The sequence below is a fragment of the Acipenser ruthenus genome, chromosome 9 (assembly GCF_902713425.1).
Source record: "Acipenser ruthenus chromosome 9, fAciRut3.2 maternal haplotype, whole genome shotgun sequence".
NCBI classification, from domain to species: Eukaryota; Metazoa; Chordata; class Actinopteri; order Acipenseriformes; family Acipenseridae; genus Acipenser; species Acipenser ruthenus.
Genome location: NC_081197.1, coordinates 52,980,725 through 52,993,274, shown reverse-complemented (window position 1 = coordinate 52,993,274; position 12,550 = coordinate 52,980,725). Strand labels below are relative to the sequence as shown.

Here is a 12,550-nt window from a genome sequence, read left to right as displayed (position 1 = left end):
TACAACTATGTCTCGCCCGAAAGACGGAGCACAAGGAGGTTAAGTGACTTGCTCAGGGTCACACAATGAGCCAGTGGCTGAGGTGGGATTTGAACCAGGGACCTCCTGGTTACAAGCCCTTTTCTTTAACCACTGGACCACATAGCCTCCTTATTGGAGGAAGTTGGAGGAAGCGCTGTGTAACTGCACACTAAAGACTGATTTTGGCATAAAAAAAAAACGGCTGTGACGGTAAAACAAGTATATTGTAACATTGAGAGGGACTTTGTATCAGAAAACTGGTGACGGAGTCAGAAATCGTGTGTGACGGGTAAGTACATTCATTTGTTACATGTATATAATAGGGATTGATTTTATTCTTAATACAAGGACGGTAAAACAAGACTGATGTGTATCTGGGTAACGGATATCTGAGTGCTGACTGTATTATGCTAATAATCGAAAGTATATATTTAGGATGACATTTGCTTGCACGGGTGTCTTCATTTAGGGAAAGTTTTTATAACTTGACCCATGAAGGGGCCACAGCAATAGATAAGTAAGTACTGACTGAGTGTTCATTGAAATTTCAGGTGAAATGCATTTTAAAGCCCCTGCTTTTCAGTGTTAAATGTGCTTATACTTTTTATGTCATTTGAACAAACTGTAAAAACTAAAACTAAACTGTGTGGGTCAATGTTTATATGAAATATATGAATGCCACTGTTGTAATGAATTTTAATACAGTATTGAACGAATTGTATTTTGATAGAGGAAAGTCAGTGAATGCTGTCCAATCTGAATAGCATTTTTCTAGAGTGCTGTTATGCTGTGACAATTGTCTGTTTGTCATTAATGCTATTGCTGTTGTGCTTTGGAAACATTAAATCCAATTATTTTATGTTTGCCTTAGAGGCTTTTTAAAAGCAGAGCTTTGAATTGTCGCTAACATGCTGACTAGCGCTGATATAACTGCCCAGTAGTTCAACTGGAATGGCAGCTGCATTTGATCTAGAGGAAAATAGTGCAATTTGATGTTGGTAGGTTAGCTGTGTTCTGTTGTTCATTATGTCTTTTTTAAATGAAATAAAACAAAATTCGAATCTAACATGCTGTATAATAATAAAAAAATGATGAGCTATCATAGAACATTACAATAAAGACTGTATGGTACTTTAATGATGCTCTCTGAAGATTTCTGATTTGTTTTGCATCTTAGTAGCAACATGAATAGAAAAAAGTGTCAGAAACTACTATCTATTCAAATAATAACTGTTGGACCTATTTGTTTCTCATAACTAATGGCAACATAATCTCACAAAACATAGTCTCTGGTGTTCGTTTTCTCTGAGGTTGCCCTCAAGTGTGCTGCAGGCATAATATTTTAGTCTGGGCATATGCAAATGTGTCTAGTGCAATGGGCAAAGACCTGATGGTAACTGACTGTGGAGTCAGGTCTGTCTGCTGTGCAAATTGAGCTTTTTGCTAGCAGTCAACGAATTGGGTCTCTTGAACCTGAACCTCTGTCGTAGATTACATGGAGTTTTTTGGAGCAGTTAACGTTAGTCTGATATATCAGATTTAACGTTATAAAGCAAACAGGGAGTCAAGTTCAGGAATTTGAAAGGAGATACATGAGATATATTTAAGCATACAGCCTAGCCAAGGTATTAGTGCTGGGAGCCTAAATATCTTGAATAGGAATCCCTTTCTAGTCAGCAGCCAAACACGCCTGGCCTGTGCTGAACATGCATGCACGTCTATTCCTCAACTTGATCTTTTATCACAAATAACATGTGAAACAATAGCTTGACTCACTAGCCTCATGCCTTTCACCAGGGTTAAAGCTTTTGCAGGTATCAGGCTTTTAAAGAGAGCAGAAACTGACCCAAGATTGTGACAGCTACTGGAAGCAGGCTGATCTTTGGGATGCAAACTGAACATTTGTGAATCTGCATGTGTGTTAAAATGTTGTAATAACTACTGTGTTTTAAAGAATATAAAACCAGCAGAAATACTAACCAAATTGTTAAAACACACTGTTCATTCAAAAAGTTTTAATATGCTCTGTATTTAACCTATAGTTATGTTAGAACATTCTATATCCTGTTTAGTCTGTTATAACAGTAAAAAATATTATTGTATCTTTGTAAGTCTGAGTAAAAAGGGAGCTAGGTTGGGGTCACGCTGACCAAAAAACACCTGTGAAATGAGTTAAGCTTGTCTTTGTCTGAGCTACTGGTGCCAAGGCCTATAACCTTGAGCAGAAAGGCAGACGCGAGCATCAAGTTTCTTATTTAGAAAAAAGAAGTAAGCTTGATCTGAAGTCTTGAAGCTGAACACAGGTATTCTAGCATAATTCAAACGGAATATAAGTCTAAATGTTACATTATAACAGAAGATCTGTAAGAGTTTGAAAGGGAATATATTGCAGAAATTAACTTAAAATAAAAACGGCAGTCAAAACATAACAATACCAATCAGTGTCAGGGATATAGTAGGATCTGCCAAAGAGAATGTAATGAATTTGTTAGCCTTGTCTTTGCTTGAAACGGAACGGAACAAGGCGTGGGTAACTGGAGAAAATAACTTGGCAATTGAAGCTAGACTTACTGGTCAGCAGTTTTACATCAGGTTTCTATGATGATTGATCTTTTTTAAAAAATACCTTCTGGTACATGAGAGGGAGTATATGGTGAACTGTCTATGGCTTCAGACCTGGTAAAACAAGTATGTAAAAAAAATTACACGTTGCTTTGCCGCAAATAAAAATGCATTTCATCGCTTCTTGCATTTGACTGGTATACTTGAAGGTTTATTTCAGACAGTGCATGATTGACACTGAGTTGAGTTGAAGGTTGTGTCGAGTTCATCGGGCTGCGGTTTGCAAGGAGCCTCGCAGCTGGCCAATCACAATAGTAGAAGTCAAATATATTCATGGCTATAAATCAGAACACAGCCAAACAACCAATCAATCAAATCTACTGGTCAGCTGAAACGCTCGAGCTGCAAACCTCATTGGTTAGGATGTGGTTACGCCGCTAAACTCTCTCTGTCTTAAGCTAATTTTTATTGTTGAATGTTATTTTATAATGAATATCAAACAAAACTTTATGCATGCAAGCACTTGTCTTCTCGGTATTTTGACAATGACTGCTAAAATTATTTGTTTGATAGATCAGGATTTTAAAACGAAGTATAGGGTCTACAATATTTAGGCATTGCTACATGTCTTACTTTTATATTGAATGCGAATGTTTCAAATAAAAGGCTGTTATTTGCGCTGTACAAAACCACACAGGTCCTGCAAATCAGAACCTCGGGTTCAGAACCTCTGGCTACGGCCCTGATATATACCGAAAATCAAGAACCTTAACTATATTTTAAGAATGTTTTTGTATCTTTGAAGTAAAGCTGACGGTTCTTTAGCACCATCTACTGGGTTATATGAAGCTGAGATATGTGCAGCACACGTGCTTTGTTATTATTTCAGTGTCAAAAAACGCAAACTCAACGTACAATTCCAATACAATTCTAGCCCCAACAGTACAGGTGCCTACGGTGGTCCTCAATCACATCAACAGTATAATAGCTGGTGTTTTTTTGTTTGTTCTTCTTTTTACTCCAAACCCTGTATTTTTCTGTTCAAAAAAATATTTTGGGAATATTACAATTATGATATCTGAATAATGCATATAATTTATCGGTTGCTTAATGTTATATTATAAATTAAGCTAAAATAGCTGTTACACCATTTTTAGAATTATATGTATGAAACTACAGTTCACAGTAAAATAGTTAATTTATTGATAAAAAGCGACGTGTGCCAATTGTAACATGTACAACATGGCACAATTTTACCAGTCAGAATTGATACCATGAAGACCGACTGTCGTCAAACACTAAGGAGTCTGAAACCCGGCCTAATCATACTTACATAAAACGTTACATTTAGGTCCGTGTGGAAAGATTATTGGGCTATAGTTTACAAAATGATATTATCCATGTAAAACAACAACTAATATTTGCAACAAACTCGTTGCCAAGCTCCAGACTGTTTACCATTGCTCAAGTTAGTTATCTCTGCGCACCACCCCTTGGCGGGTTTAATATCTCCGCCTTTGACACGAGCCCAGCATGATGACGTTACATTGGGGGCTGCGAGAGAGCAGTCAGTGAAATGTGATCGAACAATGACAGCAGAGAGTTAAAGGGAAAACGAGTATCATCATCACAGTAATATAACAATAATAACACAAAAACACTGCACCTCGCGGCAGCATCGCAACGACACAAGATCCTCTATCTCACAACAGGGGAGAGAGTGGAAAACGAGCTAAGGTTGGAAAGATTAATGGAAGCAAAAACGAAATATTGTTGATTTTTTTACCTGATCGAATCAGATCATTTTGTTTTGGGATCGTCTGGAAATAACGACGTCAGAAAAACAACGAATCGTTGCTCTTTTTAAAATATTTTGTATATTTTTGATAAAGGAAGAAGGTTGCGATATATTATACATACATGTTTGCGAACTGTACAGTTAGGTCGTCATAACCACGGACCTACGCAGCAAAGTACGGTAGTGTGGAAAAAAGAAAGAAAAAAAAACAACACAAAGGATTTTAAATGGTTGAAGTAATCTTGATGGGAGGTTTTTAATTGTCCTCACATTTTCTCTTTTACGAAGCTTAAGTAAAGAGGCAAGGCCATGCGTCCTGGATTGTCTTGTTGGTCTGCTACAATTTGCCCCTCTGTGAGGACATCAGCAACAGCATCATCTTTTCCGTCATGGCCGCACTGGAGGTACTGTTTGACTTTTTTATACCTTTTGCAGCTTCAGTTCCAACAGTTGTCCTGTCGGTCCATGGAATGGCACACAGCCTTCGTCACCACAACATACCTGGATCCAGCCACCAACCTGACTGTCACAGAAAACACGGAGAGTGGCAGGTATGGGGACAGTTCCCCCAAGGACAGCGTCGACGGTCATGTGGGGATCCCCAGAACTGTAAAGGACACTGAGGGCTGTGACCCTAACGCCGAGTACTATTTACCAACCCGAGCTGGCTCACTCACTACAGAACCATGGATTGCACTGGTTGCCAGAGGCAATTGTACTTTCAAGGACAAAGTATTGAATGCAGCTCGAAAAAATGCAGCCGCAGTGGTCATCTACAATGAAGCAAAGTATGGCAACGCTACCATCCCTATGTCCCATATTGGTAAGTACACCTGCTGCACTAAACCTGTCGTCTCACTTCAAATACAAGCTTAAAGTAATAAGAATAATATTTTTTTTCTTAATGTCACTTATCAAATCTGTTTACCCCAAGGTGCAATCTCAACACGTTTGTGGTGCCACGAAACTCGCTATTACGATTGTACTCACCGGTGTTAGGCAGATTTCTGTATCCCCATAAAATTCTGTAGCGGCTTTTATTTGACGCCTGCGTAGCTCAAGATCGCTGTAAGTGAACGCTTGATGTTTCTGAACAGTATTTACATGTAATAAAATTAAAATGTGTTTTAAAAGAAAATACAGTTAATCAAGGGTTTCGTGTATTGAGCAACGCGGGAGGCTGAGCGTACTGTAGAAATCAGTGGTGCTGAATGTGCTGTTTTATTTTGCTACAGAATTAGTTTGGTCTTGTTTTCAATATGTGTTGCAAACTGCAGCAGAACTCAGTGGCAGTGCTTAAGAACACAGCGGGGCTCGGGCACAGGAATGTCACGCATCCACGGCCGGCTTTGAAAAACTGCATCTGCACAGGCATGGATTCATGCGGGGATACAGAATTCTATGGGGATACAGAAATCTGCCTAACACCGGTATTTATATGCCTTGGTGCTTTTCGATTAGTTAAGGATTCTAACGGGAGACTCGAAAAGGTCCCCGGACATCTGTCATTACTCAGTGAAACATCTGTTTAAAAAAAAAAAGAGTATATGAGATCGCTTGCCCTAAAGCTTGAAGCAGCGCTGAGTAAAGCTGTGGTTAAAACTAAAAGTACATTTTTGGTGCACAGTTGATAAACCTAAAGGAGTATTCAAACCAGATGGTTGAACTGAAAGGTCATACCTCAGGCTAAGATGGCCCCCATGCCCTTCCCTCGTCTAATAAACAATTTAACCAAGAGATTTACACAAAAAAGTTCCTAATTTTCCATTCAAATTAGCGTTGTTGGAGCACTTTACAGGCTGGTGGGTTAAGTAATTACTCCCTGGGAAGGGGAACACAAAAAGTAGATTATGGTATCTAAAAACTTAAAACTGGTAAATATTTATAATAAAATTGATTTTATTTCCCCACATTGATCAACATAGACGTTTTGTTTATTTGGTATACAAATGATTATTCACTCCAGAACAGTATGAAACTTAAACAAGTAGCAGGAACAGCTAGTAAGATCCCTAGACCAGCCCCAGAATAACTGTAGGGTTCAACAATGCAGGAGAGTTTGGAGCAGAGACAATGAAAGCACAGAGGATTGACACATTTGCACTATAATGGCCTGTGTGTAAACAAATGCAACTAAAAAAAAAACTGGAATTACCAAGTGAACAGAAAATAAAAAAAACCTCCTTATTGTTTAGCACAATCAGACTGCCTCAATTAGAAACAAAGACCTTGCAATTTAAAAGCCCCCTCAACTCTCCTTAGCAGAGCGTATGAAAGCCAACATTGATTGTACACCCATGGCTACCCAACAGAAATGTAGCATGTGGTATACAACGTTGAAAAAGTCCTTTATGGTTTTATAAATGGAGTGCATACTATGCACACTCACTAAATTGATGTTTGCAGTGTGTACATATTTTATAGTATGCACTATTATATTTAGGGTTTCTGGTTTAATGTGTTTTACACTGACTTTTATACTCACCTTTAAAAATGTAATTGAGCCCTGTTGAGCCATTTGTGTATCTCAAATATAAAGAATGGATTAATAGCAAAATTGGTTTAATTTACTTATTTACTTATTTTATTTACTTACTTTATGCTTTGAAACATCAAAATTGTCTTTTAAACTCGACCAAGCCTTCATTTTTCATTTACAAGCAGAATGTATAAATGAGATTGCAACATTTTAATAAGCGACTAATCTTTATTAAAGCTATAATGAAAAAAAAAAAGTATTTTATGCTGGACACAAGCTTTTCAACTAATGCAGATTCTGTCAAGTAAAAGGGATTTCCCTGTGACTTTTAATGTCGTCATAGCCTAATTTGCATGTGTCGCAAAGTTTTCAGTTAAGGGTGGATCTACACTGGACTTGAGCGATGCAAGTGGGGTGAACGAATTTTGTACTTACATCAAAAGCGAATATTTTAGCAGAAACTGTCAAGTGACCCTGTCCTTATCCCTCCTGCTATTCTCCCACCCAAGAAGGAGGCCGCCCATTCACAACACTGTCTTCAGAAATAAAAAATATTAAAAACAACATTTTTCTATTTATGTTCTTAAGCTTGTTAGGAAAACATTTTCTTAAATAAAATAGCAGTACAAAAAACTTCTTAGTAAAAATGTGTTCAAAAAAGAACTTCAAATATATATAACTGAAAAAAATTCTGTTGTTTTCTGAAAAATATAACGTTATACGTCCCCACGTGTTGCTAACTGTTTAAATAGCATACCTGTAACTGTTCTTTTCATTGTTTTCAGAAAAGATAGAGCACCTGTTATGTTTTTTTTTCTTTTTTAATAGCTGTCCCTGCAGTGATTTAGAGGACAGATCTCAAACTCCAGAGCACTAGAGCAGACATTTTGAAAAAGAGCTTAACGTTATAAGTAGGGGTCTACCTAATTAGCGATTTTCTAAATAGCGAAATTCACCTCTTTTAGGGGCCAATGCATACTGGACTAGTACAAAGAAAAGCAATTGAAACGTAATTTAAATAAACTACTGCACACCGCAAGTGACGCAATACGTATCTTAATTCTATAGGCTTTTTTGTATTCCTTCGCCGTCCTGTGTACATTTCACTCAGGCAAAATACACACATATATATATATATATACAGCTCTGGAAAAAATTAAGAGACCACTGCAAAATTATCAGTTCTTCTGGTTTTACTATTTATAGGTATGTGTTTGGGTAAAATTAACATTTTTGTTTTATTCTATAAACTACTGACAACATTTCTCCCAAATTCCAAATAAAAATATTGTCATTTAGAGCATTTATTTGCAGAAAATGACAACGGGTCAAAATAACAAAAAAGATGCAGTGTTGTCAGACCTCGAATAATGCAAAGAAAATAAGTTCATATTCATTTTTAAACAACACATTACTAATGTTTTAACTTAGGAAGAGTTCAGAAATCAATATTTGGTGGAATAACCCTGATTTTCAAGCACAGCTTTCATGCGTCTTGGCATGCTCTCCACCAGTCTTTCACATTGATGTTGGATAACTTTATGCCACTCCTGGCGCAAAAATTCAAGCATCTCGGCTTTGTTTGATGGCTTGTGACCATCCATCTTCCTCTTGATCACATTCCAGAGGTTTTCAATGGGGTTCAGGTCTGGAGATTGGGCTGGCCATGACAGGGTCTTGATCTGGTGGTCCTCCATCCACACCTTGATTGACCTGGCTGTGTGGCATGGAGCATTGTCCTGCTGGAAAAACCAATCCTCAGAGTTGGGGAACATTGTCAGAGCAGAAGGAAGCAAGTTTTCTTCCAGGACAACCTTGTACTTGGCTTGATTCATGCCAAAGCTGCCCGATTCCAGCCTTGCTGAAGCACCCCCAGATCATCACCGATCCTCCACCACCTTTCACAGTGGGTGCGAGACACTGTGGCTTGTAGGCCTCTCCAGGTCTCTGTCAAACCATTAGATGACCAGGTGTTGGGCAAAGCTGAAAACTGGACTCATTTGGGGGTGCTTCAGCAAGGCTGGAATCGGGCAGATTTGTCTTTGTGAAGGACGCATGAATCAAGCCAAGTACAAGGTTGTCCTGGAAGAAAACTTGCTTCCTTCTGCTCTGACAATGTTCCCCAACTCTGAGGATTGGTTTTTCCAGCAGGACAATGCTCCATGCCACACAGCCAGGTCAATCAAGGTGTGGATGGAGGACCACCAGATCAAGACCCTGTCATGGCCAGCCCAATCTACAGACCTGAACCCCATTGAAAACCTCTGGAATGTGATCAAGAGGAAGATGGATGGTCACAAGCCATCAAACAAAGCCGAGATGCTTGAATTTTTGCGCCAGGAGTGGCAAAAAGTCACCCAACATCAATGTGAAAGACTGGTGGAGAGCATGCCAAGACGCATGAAAGCTGTGCTTGAAAATCAGGGTTATTCCACCAAATATTGATTTCTGAACTCTTCCTAAGTTAAAACATTAGTATTGTGTTGTTTAAAAATGAATATGAACTTATTTTCTTTGCATTATTCGAGGTCTGACAACACTGCATCTTTTTTGTTATTTTGACCAGTTGTCATTTTCTGCAAGTAAATGCTCTAAATGACAATATTTTTATTTGGAATTTGGGAGAAATGTTGTCAGTAGTTTATAGAATAAAACAAAAATATTCATTTTACCCAAACACATACCTATAAATAGTAAAACCAGAAAAACTGATAATTTTGCAGTGGTCTCAATTTTTTCCAGAGCTGTATATATATATATATATATATATATATATAAAAATATACACACACACCATTTAAAAAAATACACCAAAGCGGTTAACTTTCTTGTTTACCGTTCACATGACAACAATGTTTTAATCAGTGCCTGTACTGGCTTTTCTGTGCCCTGTACTGCAGTAGGAGGTGGGATTGTAAGGTTACCACCCGTTCCGTATAAGGAATGGTCCCGTATTGGTAGATAAAATGTTGCATTCCGTTTCAGATCTATACGGAATGCAATTTGTTCCGTATTTTGTATTACTGAGCCATACCGGAACCAGACACATCTCAGAGTTAGCAGGTAATTATGGGAGGTGTAGCTCATTTGATTCACAATTATTCACTTTACAAATACTGCGCGAAAAGGATCGACTAGCGCGAGGCAGTTCTAAATCCTATTGGGTGGTGTGTGCCGCTGTCAGCCATGTAGCCATGAAACATGTAACCTAGCTGACCGATTTCGGACACGATGCAAAATCGGTAACACCTCAAAAAAAAAACAAAAAAAAAAAAACGGATGCAAAAATATTGAGACGAATGGGAGAAGGATTTTACATGGGTGAACAAAGTTCATGACAATATTTTCAAAGCCCGGTGCTGTGCGCAGAAAATAATTTCCGATCTCTCTCTAATTTCCGAGTTTGTGACCTTAAACAGCATGAAGCGGGAGAAGGACATGCTCATAACGAACAAGGAGAACCAATCAGGCTATTCAATCTTTCTTTATTCCAGAGAGATCACCTGAAGCTGATAAGGTAGGCAGGCTACTGTACTTCTCCTTCCATAATTTATTCCTCTAGCTAGAGCGATTACAATTGTATTAGCTAACGTTAGATAGCTAATGTTACCCACCGCAATTTCTAGCCATTCACGGACCCGAGCACGATGTTATGATTTTCTTCTGTAATGCGGTCTACGGTCTCTTTTTTTGCTTTCTTGTGGACTTTAAGTGTAATTATTTTAATTAATTACGCATTGAACAGTGTTGTTCTTGGGTAGTTTTGACTTTTGATCGTTTACGAAATACATTTTCTGGGTCGCTCTCACAACTCAAAGTGCACCGCCAATTAGTAGCTAACGTTACTCTTAATGTTTTAAATGGACTTTATACTTTACGTGCGTGCACTCATAATCCGTTCATCATTCTAAGTGTATTTTCTTGATGTGTGATAATATGTAAATAGCGTTTGAATGTATTGATCATTTTCTGGGTTCTTATAATCTAAGATGTAACGTATTTATATATTTGCATTTTAATATGTATTGAACGTGTTGCTGTTATTATTTGCATTACACAATTTGTAATTAAATATTGAAATAACTAGCTAGTATTACTTAATGTAGCTAGAGTGAAGTTTTATTCCTTATTCATTATCTATCTATCTATCTATCTATCTATCTATCTATCTATCTATCTATCTATCTGTCTATCTATAATGTTATTTAAAATCCAGCTGAATCTGCAGATGGCATTGTGAAATGCATCACCAGCTCACTGGAGAGGTTTGGATTATCTCTGAACTCAGTTTCAGTTTTTAGTGGCGACAACACACGTCAACTGTGGTGTCCATCGCAAAAGAAATGGAGCGACAGCCGAAACAGGTGTTCAGTAGAGCTTATCAAAAGTGAGCGCCTTGTGAGCCTCTATTTTGATGTGGGGTGTGCAGACTTCCACTCCTTGATCATGGAGGACAAACCTCTCCTTGCTGCTGCAAGAAGCAACCAAAAATATGCATGGAAAAGGAAATAAAGAACTTAATGGCTGCCAATAAAGATTCAATATATGTTGGTACCATCCATGTTTGGACACATTGTTATTAGCTCATCATAAGCAATTTGTAAATCAGTAATAATTTCTACTTTACTAACAATTTCTAAATGCACATATCTTAGTCATTTTGACAACCAATTCTGATTCTGTAAAGACTTACAAACTCAGGCTGAGAATTGATCAGGATTTGTACGTGCAGAGTGTTTAAGAAGATCAATATATCTTTTTTTTTATTTATCTTTAGCTTTATGCAGCAAATTCTTTCTGTCATGTGACTTCCTGTCAGCAGAAATTTCATCGGGAACCAGGGCAGGTTGCATGTCCACTGCTTCATTTGAAATGTGCAATAGCTTTGTGGTATTTATTTTAAAGAGGAACTTTATTTTAAAGGGAACTTGTAATTCCACATAGTTCTAGGTTTTTCATTGATATTTGTTTGTGTGTGTGAAATCCTGACATTTGTTTGAATTGTCAAGAATCTACAAAAGTGCCCTGGAACTAACATTATATATAATAAATGTTTTTGGCCAATAGAAAACGTAAAAAGCCTATGATGCTTTCATTTGTCAAAATATCTTAAAATACATTAATTAATAGTTATGTTTTAAGAGGTCTACTGTATCTGTGAGTAAAAAAAAAAAAATGTGTGGGGGGGGTGGCACGGGTGTTGTGTGGCGTTGCGTTAAGGTCTGTTCGTTATTTTTGAGGTCATGCGGTGGCAACCCTAGGTGGGACAAAGTCAGTGTTGCATTGTTATTTTGATTTAGATTGCTAAACTCTACTAGTTTTCAGCATTGGAGGTAAAAAACCAAAAATGGACAACAAAGCAAAAAAAGCCAAGGATATTTCTGCTGAGGATCGTGTGAAGATATTTCCCAAAGAAACTGTACGTGCAGATGGAGGTAATTGTTTTGCACAACTTGTAATGTGTCTTTGGAGAAAATATAATCGACAGCTTTCAGAAAACAAATTTGAAAGTCAGCGCAGACAGAAAGTATCCCTGTCATTGTATCCAAGTTAAATCAGTACTGCAGGTCCGATCTAGCACAGCAACCTCGCTTCAAACAACTTGCTACTTACTTTTTAGACGCAGTTAGAATTTTAGACCCGACTAGGCATTTTTTCATTCTTTTGACAAATAAAATAAATTCCTGGAT

At 37.7% G+C, this 12,550-nt stretch overlaps 1 protein-coding gene across 1 annotated transcript in view; it reads left to right on the top strand.

The window, feature by feature from the left end:
* The first annotated feature begins 4,122 nt into the window (after positions 1 to 4,122).
* Positions 4,123 to 12,550, top strand: part of LOC117406141 (E3 ubiquitin-protein ligase RNF149-like) — a 33,376-nt gene continuing 24,948 nt past the window's right edge. Inside the window, exon 1 of the mRNA XM_034009981.3 lies at positions 4,123 to 5,204. Within this exon, the coding sequence (XP_033865872.1) occupies positions 4,691 to 5,204 (514 nt within the window). The 5' untranslated portion in view covers positions 4,123 to 4,690. The remainder of the gene's footprint in view (positions 5,205 to 12,550) is intronic.